Raw genomic sequence first — 23,843 nt, forward strand, 5'->3', positions numbered from 1 at the left:
GCAACAAAAATATGTACAAATTATTTTCTGTGACGTACCAAGTATAAATATATGTAGATCTCTTAACAATGTATTTGCCGGCTAACCTATCTCACAGCATACGATATAACTCACTGATTAACGTAACTAAAACTCCGCAATGCTTTATTCGCACAGCATACAGAGTATTTTAAGCATCAGTATTTATGCGGTGATCAGGTTGTTAACATAAAAAAATATGAACATATATATCTCAACATATTTCAAGATTGAGAATGTGACGGCTTACAAAGGACGAAGGTATAAAAGAGAGAAGAATTATTAGAGGTTCCAAGCAGTGGTTGTTATCGGCGGTGCAGGTACGAGATCGGTGATTATAAACAAAAGGGAAGTGAAAGGGACGAGAAAACGATACACAATACATGCAACGCGGTTTGGGGACAAGTGGCGACCGTCTGACGGTTTAAATAAATTGGCGGTAACTTTGAACAAAATGCAGTTACAGAAAGCAATATTTAAAAATCAATACGAGACGCCACACCCTCGCAGTCAGCATTCGACTTCAAGATCACATTTATGGTGGAACCCAGCCCTCACAGTGAAAATACCGGAGTTTTAAGCAAGCGTTGTTTGGAACCCCATTTGCTAGTCATGGACTCCCTGGGACCCTGGTATGCTGCACAACTCGCATTCATTCACCCAAAGCCAAAATCAATATAAAAAAACTTTGGTCTGAAGGCAGAGAAAGGATCACATTCCAAAAAGGACGGACAATGGAAATGAAATAGATAATATTCACAGTGTTAGGGATATCCAAAAAACAATTCAACAAGTGGAAGTTAACATCACATTTAAAAGTCAAGTGCACAGTGAATGATATAAAAGTGGATTTATCTGAACTGGAACATGTGGTTGCTTTGCATAGCAATGAACCTATATAAACACCACTTTATAAAACCTTTTAAGTATCATAAACAAACTCCTGATCATAGGAAACAGTATTTAAGGCATATGGACAACTACACCAAAAATCACAGTGATTACAATAGTATTAAAGTTAAGTACACCTTATAAGTACCAAGTAAACGCAATGATAAACGCATATAGAGCACCAAAAAGCATGGCCGAGCAAGTTTTAGGGAGGATTTCCAGCACAGATGTGGCGCAGCCTTGTGCAGTCATGGCAAATTTGACCCCGGCATGATACACATATGTCTGTGTAAAATAATGGAGCAGTCTTCAGCAGTCTGTTGCATGAGACGCATTTATTGCCTGTATGAATTTCCTACGACAAAGAATTAATTTAAAATTGTGCAACACATGGTACATCATTGTAAGCAGAGACAAAACTTACATTGAGAACACGATTTCTGAGCTGTCTATCCTCATTGCTGGTGCCTAATTCAGAAAAGTAAAATTTACACACAAATTGTTGGATATTTGTACACATTTCTTTTTGTTAATCTAGATCAGTGGTTACCAACCTTTATTGGAATACAACGCCTCTACGGAATTTATAAATTTCAATTCAATTTCTTTTCGCCACTATCCACAACAATAAAAACTTTGCAAGAGGTGAAAATGATATATGAAACAAATTGGATAACGACGAGGGGCCGGTAAAAGTCGCAATTGGTTATCAGAAATAGACCCTTTGAGGTATGGTGATATTGCAAAAAAAAATATTGTTATTTGTTGGCTGTTTTACCATAAGGTTTTCCAGCACCCCGGAAACCAACGACCGACTGCATGAATTCTGCAAGTAGTCTGATACTAGATGGGGTTGTTATCATAATAAAAATTTGTGCCCTTGATAAATGACACTCTGGTTGGAAACCACTGATCTAGTTTTGTATAAAGCTTTAGATAAACATGAAGTTCATAACTTATTACATCACAGATAAACTCCCCTGGTGTGGTTACCAGCGATTTATCATGGGCCCTAAGCTATTGGGCACAAAGCACTCCATGTTATTCATATAGGAACTCTACAATGACCATTATGGGTAACACTTTATTTGGAAGGCCATTGTTCTTGTGGAAACAATGCTCAGTTCATTTTTATTGCAACATGACTGTTTGTGATGCTTATTGTGATGTAATTAATTTATTTATGCATTTACACAGAGATTTTAAATGGCAAAAGTTAAATGTGTCTGTTAATTATGGACATCCCAAAGATTTTCTTGATTAAAGGAAATTAAGGTGGCCTGTTTCAAAATAGTTAATAGGTGCTTGTTGGCGTTTTGTGTTAGAAATGATGCTGAATTTCTTTCGGATATTTGTTGCAGAAAAGAGCTAACATGATGTGCCTCAATGCACCACAATCTTTGTAAAGCTTAGTTCTTACAGACTGGGCATTCAGAGTCTACACACGTTGTACTTAAACCACAAACCTACCTCCATTATACAAGTTCACTGGTGGCAACAACCTATCTTGTCCTTGTAATTCAAGTCGTGGACGTAAACATGGTGGACTCTCTTCCAACAGTTGCCTTTCCACTAAAAAAACAAATGCATCATGATAGGTGTCTGACTGGCCCATGGAGGGAGCCATGAGTATCATTGTTTGCTTTAAAGGTAAGGATTTCCACTGGAAAGGTTTACCCCCTTTCCTTTTGGGATTTCATATAATATTTAAAAAAGGTTTTTACCAAGATTTGGACTGATTAATATTTTTTTTTTCAAATTCAATGAGTTCAGGGTTTTGCAGACTAAAACATACCAACTCTAATTTGAAATTTTGTAATGAAGAACATTTTTGTGAAACTGCAACAGGGCAAAGACCTTTTTCGTTTTTTTAAGTTAAAAAAACTTATAAAAGTTATTTTTGTTATTTGATGAAAACAAAACACACATAAGGCAAGCTGAGATATAAAACCTTTATCTTAACTCAAAACTATTAATATGCAGAAAACCCTTAAAAGTATTGCATTACTAAAGGTTCTTGGGGTAATCCTAACAGTCTACAGTGACCTAACAAGGGTTGTTCACGGGACTTTCTTCAACAAAAATACTCTCAGTAATTATGTACATTAGGTATAAAGACAGAAAGTTCTTGCAAACTTTTATCAATAATGGAAGTCGACAACTTATCAGAGTTTACAAAATTGGCCAGGTCCCAATTGACTTGAGAAATTCTGGGTTAATCAGATGGACAATAACAATATCAGCTTACAAAGTCCAACAGTTCCATCAGCTTGAGTTGAATTCATCTGCAAGTTTGAGTGATTATGGGCCACACTGGCTTGATTTGTGACTTGAACATGTTCATCTCTGTTGTTAGGCCAAATGAGACTGGCAGCACCTAATTTAAACAGATTAGTTTAAACTTTGTTGTGGGTACCAAACAATTTATGTCATAAGCTAACATATTACACAAGAGGATTTTAAATTTGGGGTCAACAATGGCTGCACAAGGGGTATGTGATAATATAACAGAAAAATAAAAGTGATTAACTGCAAGCAGTATGGTATTTACTCGATTGTAAGCAGAGGCTTAAAAACTTTTTTAACCTTGTGGCGTGCTTGCTCTTTATTTATAGTGAGTCGAATGAATGCGCACATGGAGTGACACATGACACGTGACAGAGTTGCAGGAAAAAGGCAGCACGCACTGAAATTTACAGAACCAGCGACGGTACATCCTTACAACATATTATGTCGTTACATTACTCCCCCCAGAAGCGGGTTTTGCACTTTTTGGATGTCGGCCTTTCTTTTTAGCCTTTAGTGTAAGAACTGGCTGTGTTTCATCAATAAATGCCGGCTTAAGGTGATTAATGGAGACTGTTTGCCGAGTTCCAGAAATATCTAACACAAACTATTTGCCGTTGCCCCGATATGGTGAATTTAAAGGAGGACGGTATCCATGTTTCCGAACAAACACATACTCGCAAGCAAAAAGTAAATCAGGAACAAAAGTTTGATGGCGTGACATTGGTACAGGTAGAACACAGGAAAGGAACTGTGAAACGTTTTAAGAAATTGCAAGGGTTCAACGGCAGTGGTGGTGTGTGGAATGCAATCACTCGGTACACCGATCGGTTCGCCATATACCAGCTCAGTGCTGGAGGATTGAAGATCATCTTTCGGCATGGCCCTGATTCCCAGCAACATCCATGGCATCTCATCTATCCAATTTGAAGAGTTAAGTCTGGCCATTGTGGAACTTTTTAAGTGTCTATGAAACGTTCAACAAGACCATTTGCCTGAGGGCGGTAAGCTGTTGTGCAGTTAAGCTTAATACGAATAACATTGGTAACAGTCGCCCACAGATGCGATGTAAATTGCGAACCTCTGTCGGAGGTAACTTGAGATGGAACGCCAAATCGGGCGATCCAATGGTGAATAAGAGCACGCTCGCAAGTTTCTGTTGCAGCATCACGCATAGGTATAGTCTCAGGCCACCTAGTAAAACGATCAACGATTGTGATTAAGTATTTGTTACCTTGACACAGTGGAAGTGGCCCAACAATGTCAACGTTGATGTTTTGAAAACGGCTTGCAGCTGTAGGATATAATGCTTCAATGGTGCACGCGTGTGTCTGCCAACTTTTGCCTTTTGGCAAGTATTGCACTGTTGAGCCCATGTGCGAACTTGCTTATTCATGCCATGCCAGACAAATTTACTTGATACAAGCCTCTGTGTGGTTCGAACAGAAGGATGCGCCAACCCGTGAATCACGTCAAATACACGACGTTGCTATGCTTGTGGAATAATTGGTCAAGGGAAACCGGTTGACATGTCACATAAGAGCGTTAAACCGGGTTCAAACTTTATGTCTTAAAGCTTTAACTTTGTAAGCGCTGTGCGGTATGCTTGTACTTCTTGGCTTTGTTGAGCAGCAGCGAGAGGGCGTTTTAATCAAGGTCAATATATGCTTGGTCTGCAGAGGCAATGTACGACCGGGACAATGCACCTGCAACAACATTTTGTTTTCCCTCTATGTGTCTAACATCCGTTGTAAATTCTGATACAGCAGATAAATGGCGTTGCTGTCCAGCAGAAAGCGGTTCCGCCTGCTTTTTCAGAGCGAATGTTAAAGGCTTGTGATCACTGCACGCGGTAAACGTTTGACCTCAAGAAAATATATAAAGTGGCGAACAGAAAGATACAACGCCAAAAGCTCACGATCAAAAGTGCTGTACTTTGTTTAAGGCCATTGTCTGCAAGTCGTTGAAATAGTTGAACTCGCAACCAGTATGTCATATAGGTAAACAAAGGTGAAATCCAATGATCTAATGACAAACAGAACCCATAAGTCTTTGAAAAGCTTGTGCAGAGAACTCAAGACGAAAACTAATTTTTTATTAAAAGAAAAATATATTTCGCCTAAAACGGCATCATCAGTTTCTACATTAACCAAAACTGCCAAAAAGGAAAAACAGAAAGGAAAGAGTCAAGAATCTAACGCAAAAAGGTAACGAATGCTAAAAATAAATAAAAATTTAATAAAAACTATAAAAACATTCGGCTTTTAAGCATTAACTAAGAAATAATAAAAGTATGAATTAACTACATGGGGTTAGACCTGTCTGTACTACTTTACTTTCAAAAAACCACTGGCGCTGACACCGAGTGAGCACACAAACAAACAGAAGCAACTGAATGTAAAAAAACAGAAAAAAAGTGGAAGGGGAATGGACGTCACGAACTGCAGACAGGTAGTCCTGTGGGCGAACAGGTGTGACCGATAAGACTCGGTGAATGATAAGACGATAAAAACAGGTTAACAACACAAGTAAAGCCATCAACCCGTTACAGCGAAAACAAGCGAAAACATAAACATAGGCCTACGGGCGGGGAATAGCAAAACAAACTATTTGCATGATGGTGTTACCATGGTTTGCACATTGATTTGTGCCCGTATTCTGTGCAACCATAAGTCCTCATATAGATCCAAACTCCCTTGCACGAACGTCACGTCATAGCAACTTGGCAATATGGGTCTTTGCTGGAAGGTTTCGCTATGCTTCTTCAGGTAGTGGTTACCTAGCGCAGTAGCATCGCTATCTAGCGAGCACTCGAACTGGTACCAAGTAGACCTGTGAGCATTCCAGCGAGTGGAGAACTTTTTTTTTGTCTGCCCAACATACTGGGCTCCGCATGTTTTGCACGAGGCCACATATATCCCATAGTCGCGACATGTTAATCGCTGACGCAACATTATTCTGCCTTTGGGGGTACACAGGAAGGTAGTTGTGGGCACCATGGGCTCGTGCTTACCATGGTGCCCGCACAGCGTACAGTGGCCGCAAGGGGCCGATTGGCCAGTGTCCAGAGGCTCGGTGTGATGGGCAAGCTGGTTGTAGTGGCATAGTTTGTTAAACATCGTTGGTCCTCTCCGATAAACAGAATGAAACAACACATCATTCAGAATGGGTTAACGCCATTAGACATGTTCGCCGTATAGAATGGCAGAGTCTCTATGTGAAGAAGACGAGATCAAAGAGGCGATCCCTGAAAAGCTTAAAATACCGAAGCTTAACAGGCCTAACAAAAGTGAACTAAGCGCAGAAGTTCTAGCCTACACAGAAATGGTTTTTGCCAAAGTCAGGAATATGGAGACATCCGCCAGACGCCCATTCCTTAATCGGAATAATCTGACTTCAAATCTCAGAGAGAGTTTGCACAGATTAACGAAATTGACCAGGGAGAAACAAATAGTAATATGCAGGGCGGACAAGGATGGGAAAATCATCATTCTGGACTTGCAAGACTACAACACCACAATGTTAAAACAATTCTCCGCTTATCACCAATTACCCTTGACGCGTTCCACAGTAGGTTCGGAGATGCAAAAGATTAAAGACACCTGTGATGATAAGCTCATTAAGCTGCATAAGTTTGGAGTCGTAAGCGATACCATCCTCTACAACACGGCTGGCATCAAACTCCATGGTTGCACCTATCGACATATCTCTGGTCCTACAGCAAAATTCTTTGCGTGCAATGAACCCGGATATGCGTATCCGTTGTTCAAAACCCACAAGCTCGCACCCGAAGAGCTGCTGCATTGCAGTATTGGAGAGATGCCAGTGAGACTGGTGCAAGCATCTGTAAACACCACGACGTCCCGAACTGCGATTTTTCTGGAAAGCATTTTGCACCCGATAAGTGTACTTTACTGCAAGGCAAACGTAAATGAATATTGCCGGGACAGTAAAGACTATTTAGAAGAACTCCACAAGTGGAAGATGGAAAATGCGCAACACCTCTCCAAGAAAATGCGGCGCCAGGAACTATGCATTGTGGCAGGAGATGTAAAATCATTATATTCCAACCTTCCCAGATCCATCATACGACAGGCCTTGAAGGCGGCTTTGAATGGTCGCTCAACATTCACCGCGCGGGCAAGAAACACCATCATCGAATTGACAATGTGTTGCATTGACAACGCCATACTGAGGAATGCAGATTCTTTTAATTGCCAAAAAGAAGGCATTGTCACAGGTGACAATAACTCAGTATCGGTGGCTAACATTGCTGTTCACTACATTGTTTGCAAAGCTGCCACAGCAATAAACAAGGCGTACATATTTAAGAGTTCATTGATGACATTATATGGGTGTCGCTTGGGGTTAAAACCACCAATGTCATACAACAGAAGTTGGTGGAATGCTTTCGTAACGCAGGCTTGGAACTAACTTTCCGCCAAGCCACAACGGCAAAGCTATGCACTGGTGTTGGATTTCTTGATGTGTGCCACATTATCGACCTTCAAAACCACCAATCACACTAAGCCAGCACTTGACCGTTGCTTTCTTAATGGGCGTTTTCACCACCCAATCCATGTGTTTAAATCAATTGTGTTTTCCGAAGCCAAACGGATGCCGCGATTAAACGAGAATGAATGCGACTACAAAAAGGCCATATTATGGCTGAAAGATAAAGCTGTGAAATCCAATTTCCCGGTGAGGATGACATGCGATGTGTTAGCAACAGCCAGCACTTGGAAGATTCTTCCACAACAAGTCGGTAGACTTGCTTCCAAGCCCGTACAAACTCATCTGGGCAACAGCATTCCATAATATACTGCGTGCTAACCGCAGTTTTACATCCCTCAAAACAATATAGCAAAATGCTGAGGGGGTGTTTTGACACCCAAACACCCCCCCCCCCCCCACCCCTAGATCCGCCACTGGTTACACCGATATTTTATCAACAATTATTGTTGTAGCCTTCCTTCGCATGTGCAAGAACTTACAGAACTTTAGTTAGTTTGTTGTGAGTCAGAGGTGTAAATGAAGTTACAAAGAATTTGACGAAAGTTGAATAAGATGTTATATTGCCAAACATTACATAAAAAGAATGCAAGACATAATACAGATCAAGGCTAACCTGACTGGGTAAAAAAAAACAATATGACATACGATTGTTCCAAGAAAAAACAGATTCACAAATACTAACACAAATTTGGCAAACTCTGTAATTTATATTACAATAACAAAGTCAAGTCATAGATATAAACATGATTCAAACTTGTTTAACCTGCTTGCTGATTTCCAATGTTTTCAGATTGCTCATTTGGTCTTGCTTCTCCAGCCTCACTCACATTATTTTCACTGCTATCTGCAATCAGAAAACATTTTCAAATTTGTGATATTCAACAATCATACATTGGAGGTACATTACAAATGCTCAAAAAAGACAAGTTATTGCTTCAAACAGCCCACTTACTGTGTCCAAATAGTAATTTTATACCACATACATGCAAAAAAAGAAACTTGCCAAACCTGTAGGATTTTCCATTGTTAAAGTTTAACCACAAACAATCAGAAAGTTTCAAACTTGCCACAAATATCAGACATAAGTAATAAACATATGTCTGAGAAAGTCTGGGAAATAAATAGCTTCTGAAACTTCATTTAGTTTTATTTTGCGATAAAACAAGTTGTTGTTATCGTTTAGTTGGCTGTTAGTTACTGATGTTGCGCCATTGACAACAATAATAATTCATAATTTAAGTTCTGGTAACTTTTTTTCACGAAACACTCAATATATAAATAACAGTACTTAAAACCACCTAAAATTGGTCATAACAAGCCAACTTGCTACCAATGCAGTAAAGAAAATGAGTTTTTATCATTGCAAATTTCAAACTGATCTGCTGCAACACTAGGGGCACCTATGACGCCGCCCAAAGTATAGTGCATCCTGCACCAAAATTACAACAGTAAACCTGTCAAACGCTAAATCGTGTGCTTAGATGCTACACGTTGAGTTGCTGTTCGCGCATGACCATCACCCTGGCGACACACGAGTCAGAATGAGCCCCTCACCAGGGTTGCCAGAATATTTTTTTTGTTTAGAGCCAAACAACACGACAAAAAACGCCAAAAAGCGCCAAAACTAGTTTTGAGTGAAACAGAAAAGAGCCAATCGTTTATATACTGTATTGTTTAATTTTCTGCTTCCCGAACATATGTTCAATTGTATTTACAGGCAAATTACATTCATGCGGTAGAGCAACATACAATCTCTTCTTTGTTTATTTATGCTCTTGGATTATATCCGTCTTTCTATGTGCATAGCAGTGCCAGTGCTACGCAAACTTTTAACAAACAGTCTTTCAAAACTCAAATTATGACGTCACTATAGAAGTAGTCAAGTTTACGCTACCCAGGCATACAGTTTGCAACGCTTCTGTACTAGCTTGGGCTGTGATGCGTGACGTTTTTACCGAAAAGAAGGATACCGCGAACCTGTTTCGTCACGAACGAGCCCGGGCAACTTCCGAACGCAAAGCTAACAGGAAAAACGCCAGAAAAGGGCCAAATAAGCCAAACCAAATTTTGGGCGCCAGACAAAATGGAAAAAAGCCAAATTCAGGGAATTTGGCGCCGAAAGCGCCAATCTGGCAACCCTGCCTCTCACACACACACTCATCAATGCGGCTTCTAAAGAATCACGAATAAAACGGGGAAATCCCGTTTCGCCTGTCCGCGATGCACAACCACACCGCGGCCTATGTGAATCAATTTGCGAGTCTTATATATTTGAAATGCACCTGATTAATGGGTAAAAACTTAAACCACCTCGGACGGGCGAAACGGGATTCCCACGGTTCATCGTAATATGGTTAAACCAGCGTTTCAGACATGTTTGTTGGAAATATCATTCTTGTGTGGTGAGAAGGCGTAACATTGTCGCACATTGTTTCCAATAGTTGTACTGTGACGTGGCAATTTGCTTTTTTGAATGTTGTGGTTTACAGAAAAACGTTACACTCGCTATACTTTCTACATCAAAACACGACCATTCAAACCAGGAGTGGGTTGTCTTGGTGGATAGTTGGGTGGGCGCGTTTTTGTCTAATGGAAGGAACGGCGCAGGACTAGGCTGCGGACAAGCGGCCGTACCCCTGTGGAGAAAAAAACATACATAGGCACCTAGGAACAAAGAGCCCCGTAAAACGACTCATAACCGTAAGGAGATTAAAAATGGTTTACTTAGAAAATTATTCTCGCAGTGTGCTAAAATTTGCTTCGAAAGCTAAATTGTCGTCTAAAAATGCACCACTAATTCATCATGACTTAACCACTGCATAACCCTTTATTTAGTAGCTTGTAAAAACAATAGGCACAGAAGGAATTATTTTTGGGGAAAATTCTGCGAGTTCTTGAATGAACATTCCGCTACGTAACAAGTGTTTGCATTTGCGGCTACAGGTGCTCAGTAAACAATGGAGCCAGACAGCATATACCTTTAAAGTGGACACCTCAGAAGCCTTTAAAGTGGACACCTCAGAAAGTATGCGGATTTCAGACCCCATTACGTGCCGGGTGCGTTGCCCAGTGCCGTGTGTACTGGTGCCGAGTGTTTTTTTCCATTGATTTAAAACAACGGGCAAGGTGTTGCAACATACGAAACCTCAACATAAAAGCGTGAAATAAAATGTTCATGAAAGGACAATGGGATAATGTCAGAACTGGCGGTTATAGTAATACACTTCCGGTGATTTCAACCCATTGTTACAAGAAAACACCATGATATGCCTTTCAAAATTTCATTCTTTACACCTAATTTCGCTGTTTTTAAACTAAAAACACGATTGCGGAGCTGATACTTGGGAACACAAACAACAAACCACACATAGTAAGCTAGCGAATGTCAAAGTTCGACATTACTGCAAGTGTTAAATTTTCTCTGGGATATGTCCAAAAGGTGCATGGGATGTTTGTATGGATGTATAAACACAACATTTATATTTGTTATATGTTGGTTTGTTAATTATTTTCAAGAAGTATACAATCAAGTTTTGAAAGATTTTCGACACGAGGGTCAAAGCACGCCAGCAAACATGAGATGACGTCGTATTTTAAGCCGCCTATGATGGGAAAAAAAATAAAGTCTTCCGAAGGCCGACAAAAGGTGGTTCAATGAATGGCGTTGCTACGTAACGAATGGTACACGGTGGTAAACATACATAAGGCTCTTTGAGGTAACTTAAATTGGGAACGAAAACAAAATGGATGTAATCCTTTTCAACAGGGTGTTGCAACGAAACAAACAGACCGTATTAATATCGAATACCAACAAGGAAAGTTTGCACAATTTAAAGTCCCCTGAAAAAAACATCAACACGACAGCAAACATCATGTGTATTATGACTGATGGATCGTTTATGTACACTGTTTAGTTGTTTTACATGTTTCGTATAGTCCTTGACGAAACTCCGGCAGACACATCACGTTGATTATTTTATCGCATTGCTGCTTGCTCAAGGCCCTCACTGCCACCTTACTGTAGACAGCGGTCACGTGTTGTCAAATGACAGACACTTTCAATGACATTTTTTCGCACGTGGTTTGACACAGGTCTATGAGGGCACTGTTTTGGGTGGTCTTTCTTATTTTGTTCAACAACTGTCTTTGAAATCGCCTCACAAAGGAATTTTGTCAAGTGAAAGTTTGTTTTAAAAGTGGACTGTGCTGGAACGCGGAAAGTTGCGTGACAAGCAGTTTTTCGACACAATTCTGCAACTATACCCAGTTGTACCAACGACGATATACTCTCTATTTAAAGTTTAACAAACAATACACTACATGTATTAGTGGTATCTACTTATAAGCCTGGTCAACGAAAGTCATCGGTTTCATTATCGGAAAGACACGAGGTAATAACCTCCGGTATATGCAACCAATAACCAACAATAGTATTGAATAATTATGACACGTATATAAAGTGCGGAGTTCCAAATTCTACAGATTTACTTTATTACATGCTGATGAAGGCTGCTGCATAACGTTAATGGAATAAAACTGTGTTTAGGCTTGTATTCAATTAAAATTATTCGTATTTTGAACAAAAACTACTACGCGAAAGAACAATTAACAGAAGAAATAAAATGCATGGACACCGATGAAACCATAAACGTCGTCGAGTCTTGTGCTAAAATGTCGCGGTTTGCTCGCAAAATGCAGCATTGTTTGGGCCAATGTGCAACAGCGCCATCATGCGGGCAAACATGTGGAGTGAATTACACCACATGAAATATTTTGTGTGCTGGAATTTGAGTAAGTTTAGCTGGCGATTGACAGTTAACAAAACTTCAAGGTGCCCAACCCATATACCAAGGATAACCTGGGTCCAATCGCAAAAAAATGAAAATCGTCCGGAACACAATTATATTGCATACCTCAGTGCAAAATACAGTTGTTTGGAATAGTCCCAAACTAACTGAACTGTGATTTTAAATATTTGTTAAATAAATATTGGTTTTTACATGCAGCGGACCACTTCAATTTAGCTCTTACACTGCAAACTCAGTAAATGGTGACCCACCTTTGACTATGCATATAATATACAATGCATTTACAATTATACTTTAATCAACATGATCACATACAACGTACAAGACTATATTTTCCTACCATACACTGTTTCAATGGAAAAGCTGTTGCATACCAACTTTTGACTAGATTTTGAAAAAATATGATTTAAAACCTCAGTTTGCAAGTTACCGGGGCTTTTCAAAACAGTACAATGGAAAATTGTTTGAAGAAGTGACAAACCCATAATCAATTTCTGAGGCGGAAAAGACAACAGTCATGCTAGTAAAGATTTGAAATTAAGATAATTGCAGACCAATGCTCAATGTTAGTAACCAATCTCTAAGATCAAATGTATATATTGGAAGCCAAGTTGCAAAATTGTAAAATTAATAGGTGGGGTATGTAAAACAAAACAAGTTATTTACCTGATGCCTGGTTGATCCATTTGGTGAAAGTTATGATGATAATCCAATATGCAAGAAAGTTGCCACCACAGTGGAAAATGAAACCGCCAATTTAAAGTTGATGTACATTTTGTACAGCTTGAAATATAATTTCATGCGTTTTTAGGTTTCAGCTAATCACTAAAAATACATTTTTACTCATTTGTTAATCAGTTGTATTGTTATAAGGAAGGCTCTGCAAATAGAAAAAAACAGATTCAATTTGTTATTCAATGAGGCAAGCAATATGATTTATCACAGCAGTTATTAATTAGTACCAACTTGTAAAAATCCTACAGGTAAAAATCCAGTGACCTTTTTATAGACATGGGCTATTGGTCAAGTGGCAAAGTTAATAAGATGTAAAGTTGACAAAAATACTGTGGACCTAATCTTGTATGGTGGGTGGTGTATTATTCTTGTGGACACATTGTTCAACAAAATTTTGACACATTGTTATTTCCATAATTTTTCAAAGGAGTTTTGCTTTACTTGATTTACACCATGCTTAATATTCTTAATGCAAAACACTTAACACGTTTTTATGACAGTCTTAAAGCAATCTAAAATTTGTCATCGTAATATCAGGTGCTTTTGGCAACATGAACTAACATGTTCTGTCGCTGAGCTAGAAATATTTTCTTCTCCACTTTGCGTAAGGTGGTGTAGCACCACACGCATGTTTCCCAACTTAAATCTTCATACATTTGGAACACAGACGGACCAAAGGCTACAGACAGAGTTAATCTTTCCTGCTCGCACAGTCTTTTAACATCCGACTCGACGACAGACCTTTTTTTGCTTTGTAACTGTAACTTTTTTTTGTCTGACATTCTCTCTGCCACCCAACTAGTCTCTAACACTTAACCAACTAACTGACACGCGCTTATTTAAACAGTAGTAGAAGTTACTCGCTCAGTCACTAACGCACTTGGAACAATTTAAAGTTACGCTACCTGATGTTGCAACAGCCGGCCGAACCTAATTAAATGCTGCAATAGTTCGAGTATCGAGTATCCACCAAACAACAAGTTTGGGTATGGTTGCTATTGGAAACAAACACACACCAGGGGTCGCAATATGTCTGAAATTTTAGTGTAACAAAAATTACAAATCGTTTTTTATGAAGGTTCGAACGCATTTAAGTCAAGAAATTTTACAGAATAACCAGTTTGGGACCATTAACTACAGCAACAGATTTTACGAAGACGCCGAGAGACTTGGTAGGTTACGTACACACACATTTATAGCCTAATTTTTAAGTGTTTAAAAACACTACAAATATAAACATTTTCATTGTAAATGCAGAAAAACGGCTTTAGTTTTCTTCTCTTGACACGTTTACAGTGAACTGTAGAACGAAATCTAGTTTACTAGTTTAATAATTTGCTAGATAACCTAGTTTAATAATTTGCATTCCTCTTTCTATAATTTTCAAACAATATCGCCAGTCCGTGCTTTTTGGCTCTCGCGTTACGTCTTACGTGTAATACTGATCTAATAACATTTTGTCAAATATTGATGTCACTATTAAGGAAATAGTTATTGTAGCTTTCCACAATTTTCTCAATTCTACCCACAAATAATAAGCTGCAGCAAACTTTTTCAACCCGCATGTCCAATAATTTATTAGCAAACGCTAAAAAAACCAACCAACCAATAACAAAAAAATTGCCTAATTTCTACCCAAAACCAAACAAATCCAGACTAAAAGCAGTGAAAATGTACAAAACGTCAACGTAATTTGAATTCAGCTTTTAGCTGACATAACGAAGTTGCCCGTTTGTATATAACTCGGTGATTTATTCCATAAAAAAGGCAAACTTCATGCTTAAAGGGTGTATAATTGATTATCGCAAAATCCATTACGTTTTAAATACATTCCAGGAGTGTGCACGCCCACTGGTGGCAAATATTGCCAACAAAAACTATTCGCTGTGGGTCGTAAGAAACTCAAAAAGGGTAATTCTTCAAGAACGGTAATAAAATCTATAGCAACAAACTAGCAACGAAAAACATCAACGATAAAAAGATGACGACCGACCAAAGGCTAAATCCGATGATTGGACGGTAAAGAACCGAGTTCGTAACTTTGATCAATCTTCCAAGGCTGAAAGAAAACGACAAAGACTTGAAAGGAAGTATACGTTTTTAAAGGTTTGTAACTTCAGTTGCTTTAATACAAGCGTAGTGGTGATAAAACCAATGGTAAACATTTCCACCCAAAAGCATGTTGAAGTTTATGGCACGAACAATTTTAAACGATTAGCTTTTCAGAGAGTCAGTCAATTCAAACCTAAAGCCATTAACTACAAAGCTTGTTTTCAATCATTTTAACCCCACACATAATGTTATAATTGTACAACTTTATAACCAACATTGTCATACCTTCTAGGAGCTGGCTTTGGCGACTTGCGCTGCGATCCAATTCCTTTACGTCACTCAATCGCTGCGTGACGTCATCGGAGGTGGTTGCGTCACCGGGACGCGGTTTGCAGTCGAGAGTGATTTGGTAAGCAACCCACAATGCAGTGCGCGCTTTCCGCGTGGCTTTGCTAAGATGTTGGAGACTAATCGCCAGTGCCAAGGTTAATGCTTCTGTACATACAAAAAACGAAGCAAGCGCTGTTTAAGTTACCCTTTTTTCGTTAGTTTGTGTATGGTTTCAGAGGTTTTTTCGTGTGCACAAAGACCAAATTCTGTTCTTTTGTCTAAACTTATCTGTAGGAACATCATTACAGCTTTATATACACCTAATACAGCGACAAAAAACCCATTAGATCTGTTGAAGGTAACATAGTATATTCGCGAACAAGATTTAAAAAGTATTTCAGAAATTCTGCCGGCATAATTAAACAGACTACGTCTGGGCCAAAGTATCTTTAATTTTCCACTTTAATCAACTCAAGATACGAACCCACGCTATTCAGCGCACGAATCTAGTCAGTTTGAGCGCATTCGACCAATTGACCACGTTACCTGACTCTGAGTCATCAGAAACTGCTGTAGGTAGGTTAGCAGCTCTTTGCCTCATGTTCATTTCGTCCCTCCGCCTGGCTTCGACCTCTCGTATGTATTTGTATTGGTCTTCCAGTGCGTTGGTGACGTTTGGGTGTATTGGTCCTTCAAGCAAATGCTCCATTCTGTCTATAAGTGCCATTGTCTGCACAGTGGAAGTTGAAACAAGAAACACAGTTAGCAGTGGACGTTACGAAAGCCAGAGATCCACCAAGTTTTCCAAACAACTATACATTTGTTTTACTGTACTGGAAATAACTACATGATATAGTTAAAGAATCAGTGATTTTAAACAGCTGACGGCAAAGTTTTTGCCGAAACGTTTTAAATGATGGCATACTATTGGCTTGAGTGTTTATTCTTAGAATTATAAGTAAATTCGTTAGTATGGTTCCTAAGAATTGGCGAGTTCTCAAAACCTTTCGTATACATTCGTCACTTTATTGATATCGCATTTTATGTTACAATACTAATATACTAAAATATTTCATCGCAGTATTGCCTATACCAGTGCTTCCCAACCTTTTTCAGTTAGCGACCCACTTAATGCAAGTTTTATTGTGCGACCCACAATGAGATATGACCAAACGAATAAAAAACAATTATAATGCAATAATTTCGTGATCAAATAGAAAACTGTACCATTTAGAAATGCTTTGCGACCCACCAATGGGTTTTTTGGGAAGCACTGGCCTATACTATACAAAGTTCCTTAAATGAACTTAAATTAAACTAGATTTCGAATTGGACAGATAGGAAGCATTGCAAATTAACACGCAGCCCTGAAATTAGAAGTCAACAGCACGTTCCACAAAATAAATTGTTTTCATAATAAACAAAATATAGCCTACCCTGCTATGCTCCCTCTGCTGGTCAGAAATCAGCTTGTCGGCTCCTGTTGGGTTAGCGGGTGTACGTGGCAACGGTGTATTGTTGGAACTTGTCACCCTCCTTCCAGGGAAGTTACGCGCCAAGTCAGCTTCAGTCTAAATGCAATGTGTGTGTGAAAAATCATTGGATTTTGCCATGAAACACCTAAAGACTATTCAAAAAACACCATTTTTCTATTGAACATCGTTTTCACAGCATGTGCCAGCACTTGTTGAGGCCATTAATACATATAAATGTTTCTTTTTGCAAATAATCAAAAAGGCAAATTTTTCTTTGTTTACAGTCTTTCTCTCCTTCTCCAGGCTTCTGTACTGATCCGCACACTCTTCTAGTGCGATGTGGAGTTTGCTCTGCGCCAAAACGCGCGATGTTTTGCGTATCATCGGCGGGAAACCGTACATCGCGTTGCCGGGCAACGGACCTGCGAGTAAAACAACGATTTTTCAAGTCGTTTTTTTTGCGACTAATTACGCAAGAGACTAACACACACACATAAAAATCTGAGGAAAATATTAAATGAGTTGCCAAGGACAAACCGACTGACACTCACCCATCGCACTTGCCAAAGGTATGACATCGCCGTTTGCCCCTATGGAGAAAAATATGCCGGTTTTGCGATCGTAGTATGAAGGCATGACTGTGGGGAATCCCCTCGCCTGCACTTGCGCTGGGTTATAGGGGAACCCCTGGGTTACAGGGTTTAGAAGGTAGGGGTTGTTGGGTACTTCCCCACCTAAACCCATGTGGTGGTGCTTGGCTCGATCTGCGAGGTTCAAGGGGGCGTAGAAGGGTGGGTAAACCGGATGGGGTATTAAGGGGTGAGATACAAAAGCTGGGACTGTCGGATTTTGGGTGTGCGGAGGCAACTGGGGTGGAATCTTGCTCATCAGCCCTGTGTAGCTTGGAATTCCGAAAGCTTGGTGGGGATAGGGACTTTCCCGCGACGTTGGGTCGGGTTTTAGGGGCCCGTTGAGTGACGTCATCGAATGGTGGTTTCCTTTCGGCTGTAACGGAATCTGGTTTATTGAATTGATGTAAAAATGTGCAAACATTTTTAGGCATGCAGTAACCCAATATTAACCAGGTTTAGGGCAGTAGTTCTCGAAACTTTTTTGTGTGACCATCTTGGAAAGGTTACACGCACCTGTGAAGGACCAACTATAAATCTATCGGGAAGATTTGTTCCCAAGCATGCAATTTACAGTCGCAAAAGGATGTTATTCGTCCCCATTTTTTTCTAAAAAACTTGAATTTTCTTTGTTCAAATTGTAACAAGACGCACAGTGAGAAAAAAAAACGATTCAATGTGCTCTGTAAGATGTAACGGTGATGTTACTTGACTGCCTTACCTCCCTATGTTGCGCAACACTGCAAGCTGGAATCTCCAAATCCTGATCAAAATCCGATGCACAACCTGGGCGAATGATCAAGAAGCGTGGTCACGGATTTTTTTTGTAAATGGACAAAGAGAATTACTCAGTAAAATTGTAAAAACCAATCAGGCAGAGACAACATTCTATTTGAATAATAAACTGATGATGCCTTTTTTAAGGCGAAATATATTTTTCTGACAACATCTTTAGAGCTAACTACAGATACAGTTATCGATCTACAGCCTGCCAGGGTAGCTTGTAGTTCACAGATCCAGTATAGTTTATTCTTTCGACACAGAGAGTATTTACCTGTCGGCTTCAGAAATGGGTTGAAATCAGATTGGTGGGAGTTGATCGTGGAAGGTTTTAAATCACCACTACCGTGAAAATAGTCCGCAGAGCCGTTTTGCCATACCTTGTATGCACAATTAAAGAGTTAAAATACCTTTTTTGTGCGCAAATTACTGCACACCAATACGTTTCGGGTGTCGCAATGCATTATTTTGGTGAAATAAAAGCAGTTATACCTCGCGAAGGTGGTTGAATGCCGACGTCTCGTACCTCCCCACTCCACTACCAGGAAGCTCAATAGGAGAGGGAAATCCCCCAGTACGACACCCTGGAAGCAAAACGCAGAGTTTTTTTTAGCGAAAGGACAAATCAAATCAAATCATGTTTATTTTGCGAGAAAAGCAACTACGCGACGAACAATATACAAGGAAATGAAATGGCATGGGCACCGATAAAACCATAAAGGTTATCGAGTCAGACACCCATACACTTCCAGCTAACAAAATATCACAGTTAGATGAAGGACAACGGGTTGAAATATTATTCGCACATATCGAATAAGATTGGCATATATTGACAGTATTTTAGGTTTTTAAACACCAAATATAGATTCCAGTGGACCAGAAAGCCAAAGAGTTCAGCAAGAAAGAAATTTTTTTTCAAGAAAAAAAAAACAGATTAATGCAATGCCTCAGAATATCTTATACCTGATTCCCGAGATTTTTGAGGTGTGGTTTGTTGTTTAATGGGGTCGAGTGGACGCAGGTGGACATTTCCAATGTGGCCTAAAAGTACAGGCGATTTTGCAGTCTCAACATGACATGATGTAAATAACAGTGGCATAATAAAATTATATACCTTTAATTTTTAAATACAAAGATTAAATGGAACACTGGAAGGTGGGTTTACAGCAGGGTTGTTTACCATGTGGTTATGATCAGTTTCTAGTATGCGTGGATTGTGAAATCAGAGTCGGTTGTATAATTACGTACTTGCGTAAAATGGTCGGTGAATTTAAAGAGGTGCTCGTATAAAAAAGGTTTAGAATCGTGGTGGTAAAAGAAAAAGGTTGTAACGTTCCTAATGTGTTCGCTCTGATCCTGTGTTTGCGTTTGTTCAAGGGTTTGAGCATACAGCGTTGATAAACAACACGTTTTCAACAATATATTGCGAGAGAATTGTTGTTGATTTGAACGCAAGAATGATAACAACAGTAAACACGCTTGTTGTTGCGTCATAATAGAACACTATTGCAACAATCGTCTACGACAAATGCCCATTGTTACGAAACTTCAGTGCATTATGTGAAATATGCAGAACATCTTATCGACTAACAGGAACATGCTTGCCTTGCCAAAAGTTAGATTGTTACCCAACAGTGGTCAACTATGACACAATAACAAGTGTGATTACTGCATTAGATTTTAAAAAACGCACATAATTACTTCATAACAGTCATAATTATGATATCCTATGTTCTTATGCGTAAAGAAGTTTTGCTTTTTTAAATTTAACTACATATATATATAATTGCAATCAATGTAAGCTTTTTTGGACAAGCCCTTGGATTTGTAATTTTTTCATACATACCGTTTTGTGTCAAGTTTTTAGGTAAAGGTGGCGTTCCATTACCAAGACCAAGCTCCTGAAATTTCTGCTGTATTCTTTGCTCTTGCAAATCCCCAGGACTGCAAAAATTACAATTCCAAACTTATTCCCACTTTTCGAACGCCAACAAAATATTGAGTTTTATAAAATTGTGGCAACAGGCAAAATATGATGCAAAACAATGTGTTTTAATCAGTATGGGAATATTACCCACAAAGGAAACAAGGTCATGAAACTCTAAAAAACAACTTAACCAAAAACCACAACTACAGACCTTTGAGGTATGTTTGCAATGTCGTTATTAACTTGATAAGGTTGTTGGGGTGTTGAATGGAGATAAACATTTGATGGCTGTTGGTTGAAATGGGATGGTAAAGCACCAATATCACCCATTGCTGAAAAAAACACACTTATGTGAACACACAGTATTATTTGTATATTATCATATGGCTATAGGTGCAAAAAGCGTAGAGTTGGAAAAGACAAGTTATAGCTAATATGTTAATCATGCTGAAGCAGACATTTCAAACACCCCCGTGCTTTAACATGATTAGCATATTAGCTTTGGTTTATAAATAAATTGTTACTGATGCTGCCAGGCATATTTGTTGCTTAATACTGCTCTTGGTTTTTCTATTCCATTATGTGAACAAATCACATACTTTCAGAACTTGTTGATAATAAATCATCTAAATTAGTTTCACAATACAACTATCAGCAGACTATAAATTCTACATATTGAACAATTTAACCAAATAATGCACTTAATCACCCATGTACACTAGTTATTTCGTCCATACCAAAACAACCCATTATGTTGCTTATATGCCAACTATGTATATACATAATACCATTATTGATTAGAGTTGGTTGCCCCAAATCACCAAATACTCTGGGAGAATAGTCGCACCACGACGACAACCCATATCTTGATGGAGCAACAGGTGGTTGATGTGATGCTAACCTACAAAAACAGCTTGCATCAGTTGCATAATTTCTAATACACCTTGAAATTTTATGTTGCAACCTTCGAAGCACCAAATAGATAGGTGTTTTACAGAGTAATCAAGAATTCTTCAAGTTTTCTGATGTATTTTTACATAAACTTGTACTGTCACTAATTTTTCAGAGGACTGTAAACACTTGCCTTCTATGTTCCTAATTTCAAAACCTCAATCCTAATCCCTGGTTTTCAAAATAATTATTTTTTCACAAATACTGTTTGATCAATTATTTGCTGTAGTCTGTGTGTTTTTTATTCTTCCTCGATAATTATAATGTCTTCACTCCCTTCGCACATATGCAATACCTCTCATTTACAAAACTACACATTAAGTCTAGCAACATAGTAAAACCTGGCTTCTTCAAACATATCAAGTTTGTTGTCTGTTTGGTCCAAGCTACCATTAAAGCTTGGGGACGAGAGGTAACCACCACTGCCTGACAGAAAACTTCCGTTTTTCTCCTCTGTTAAAGCTGTGTGTAGGAAGAGAAAAAAAAATTATTTTGTTAATTGTGATTCTATTTATGTAAATAACATCCACCATCTGAGCTGTCTAAACATCGCTTTGCTAATTTTATAAAATTTTATATATAAGTATATATACCATATACTAAATGCTATTGTAAAATTTAACATTTAATTTTTTTTTATAATATGAAACGCTGAGATGATTCTGTATGTACCAAAGTGGCAGACTCTGTCTAAAAAACAGAATTGGCAATTTTTATAATTGAGATCTAAAATCTATAAAAAGAATTTGTATTGCAAAGAATTTGTCAGTGAATTGCACCTACAGAAGTAAAATGTATACATTTTTTGCAATTCTCATGTACACATAAATGTCTTTCTGACAAAGTTTCCACAACCAGTATCTGAGCTTACAAACTTTGGTAGATGTAATTCCAGCTTAGTTTTAAATCTACAGTCTTCAAACTGTAATTTACTTACAGTCAAACATGCGAGCTTGGGGGACACCCTTCTCCGCACTTCCATTACAACTCGGAAAAAATCCATCGCTTATGTTGCACAACCCGTCCTCATCTTCTGCATGCCTTGTGTTGGGTAATATATTCCCATTGGCAATATTCCCAGATGTCCCAATGGAGGTTACATAGCGGTGCAAATTGGATCGCTTTGAAATTGTAGGCACTGGAATCTGGAAGACAAATCCATGTAAAGGTGAATGAACGTCTATCTGTGCAACAGGTTCCATGATTAAAGATTGTTGTTAATAATTGTGATACAAAAGATGTCGTTAAATGTAGTTATCAAGCAAATTGACCTTTTTTGTTGGAGATGGAGTGTGGAATTGGGCGGTGTTTGGTATTCCATTTTCAGTAGCCACTGGCTTTGTCAGTAGGCTAAGTACATATTATTTAACATTTTTTACAAGTGTAACATGTGATTAATTACACCAGATGTACTACTAAACAGACATTTATAATACAAATCAACAGTTATTTAAAAACACAGTTATTTATATTACTCCTTACACATTTTTTCACAAAACAATCAACCATGCAATTTATTTCGTCTTTCGAATTGCCCATATACTAAAAAAGTTAATTAGTTGTATCTGAAGAAGACACTGGTAGAAAATGATGTAATATATTTTCTTGGCTCCTACTCATACCATGGATCAGATTCTTCATGTCTATCTCCCAGAATACTTGCTACTAGATCATGAAGCTCTCCGTCATTTCTTAAGTATAAAAGCAGGAAAATGGACTAATATTAAAAGAATTGACAATAAATTGTTGTCAACTGTTGACAATACATACTGTTTTCAACCTATCAATGCATGTTGGTGAGAATATTCTTGGCAAGAATATTTCAATTTGAGGTGACTTTGCAGTAAATAGGTTATTCCAACAGGTGCAAAATATACAAATATATATATATATGTATACATACAAACCACATTGAAAAGGCCAAACAACCACAGAGGAAAGGCCAAAAATTCTACAGCATTTTTCATATTCTCTCAAGTTTTAGTAAAGAAAAATGTTTCCTAGATAATACAACTGCTTATTCACGTAAAGTAAAAAAGGCATGTACTTGTGTTTTTCTTCACTGTTTGCAGACCAGGGACAGTAAGGTTGCTTCCTTTCCATCCAGAACTTCAACTTTTACCGAGCGGGTAAAATTTCATTCAAGATTCTCCTTTACTTAAACCATGATATTGAAACACAACAATTGCATACAAAATCTCTGAGATATAAACTTGGAGGATGTATCACAAAAACTTGGATGAGTAAAACAAAGAACTACATATATATATATATGTAGAAAAAAATCAAAGTAAACATTACATGTTTTACATATTTACGTAATAAGAACAAAATGACATATGACACCTGACAGTAGTTCCCTTGATAAATTGAAACCAAACCATATTTTCTCAAAATTATGAACAATATATATATATTTGTATATATGCATAAAAAAGACTTTTAC

At 38.3% G+C, this 23,843-nt stretch overlaps 2 protein-coding genes across 3 annotated transcripts; both read right to left on the bottom strand.

The window, feature by feature from the left end:
* Positions 1 to 195: 195 nt before the first annotated feature.
* On the bottom strand, positions 196 to 8,820 carry LOC145908832 (uncharacterized). 2 transcript variants are annotated; one of them, XM_082996154.1, is made up of 6 exons: positions 8,719 to 8,820; positions 8,474 to 8,554; positions 3,158 to 3,286; positions 2,384 to 2,481; positions 1,334 to 1,381; positions 196 to 1,264 (listed from the first exon to the last, which is right to left on the bottom strand). In XM_082996154.1, the coding sequence occupies exons 1-6, from the start codon at positions 8,732 to 8,734 to the stop codon at positions 1,115 to 1,117; spliced, it is 522 nt and encodes a 173-aa protein (XP_082852280.1). In that variant the 5' UTR covers positions 8,735 to 8,820; the 3' UTR covers positions 196 to 1,114. The 2 variants fall into 2 exon arrangements, with proteins under 2 accessions (XP_082852280.1, XP_082852281.1); XM_082996155.1 differs by having other exon boundaries at positions 1,334 to 1,377; positions 2,380 to 2,481.
* Positions 8,821 to 15,298: 6,478 nt separating this feature from the next.
* LOC145909479 (uncharacterized) lies at positions 15,299 to 23,565 on the bottom strand. The gene is made up of 18 exons (XM_082996870.1): positions 23,445 to 23,565; positions 23,020 to 23,088; positions 22,669 to 22,747; positions 22,335 to 22,542; positions 21,739 to 21,859; positions 21,235 to 21,347; positions 20,658 to 20,778; positions 20,366 to 20,463; positions 19,483 to 19,560; positions 19,012 to 19,103; positions 18,794 to 18,899; positions 18,461 to 18,525; positions 17,662 to 18,115; positions 17,393 to 17,532; positions 17,072 to 17,206; positions 16,182 to 16,365; positions 15,591 to 15,800; positions 15,299 to 15,312 (listed from the first exon to the last, which is right to left on the bottom strand). Exons 1-18 carry the CDS (start codon positions 23,498 to 23,500, stop codon positions 15,299 to 15,301), a joined length of 2,343 nt encoding a protein of 780 aa, XP_082852996.1. The 5' UTR covers positions 23,501 to 23,565.
* Positions 23,566 to 23,843: the final 278 nt, after the last annotated feature.

Source organism: Ascidia mentula, chromosome 7 (genome assembly GCF_947561715.1).
Source record: "Ascidia mentula chromosome 7, kaAscMent1.1, whole genome shotgun sequence".
Taxonomy (NCBI): domain Eukaryota; kingdom Metazoa; phylum Chordata; class Ascidiacea; order Phlebobranchia; family Ascidiidae; genus Ascidia; species Ascidia mentula.

What these genes read in the sequence shown, in the direction of transcription:
- LOC145909479 (XM_082996870.1), bottom strand. Translation starts at nt 23,500, where the DNA reads ATGGAAAGGAAGCAACCTTACTGTCCCTGGTCTGCAAACAGTGAAGAA. An exon ending in AGCAGAGGGAGCATAGCAGG is followed by an intron (nt 16,366 to 17,071) that starts GTAGGCTATATT and finishes TCCACTGTGCAG; the next exon opens with ACAATGGCACTTATAGACAG. An exon ending in TTCTGATGACTCAGAGTCAG is followed by an intron (nt 15,801 to 16,181) that starts GTAACGTGGTCA and finishes TTGTATGTACAG; the next exon opens with AAGCATTAACCTTGGCACTG.
- LOC145908832 (XM_082996154.1), bottom strand. An exon ending in CATTGGAAATCAGCAAGCAG is followed by an intron (nt 3,287 to 8,473) that starts GTTAAACAAGTT and finishes TGTTTAAATTAG; the next exon opens with GTGCTGCCAGTCTCATTTGG. An exon ending in TGATGGAACTGTTGGACTTT is followed by an intron (nt 2,482 to 3,157) that starts GTAAGCTGATAT and finishes TTGTTTTTTTAG; the next exon opens with TGGAAAGGCAACTGTTGGAA.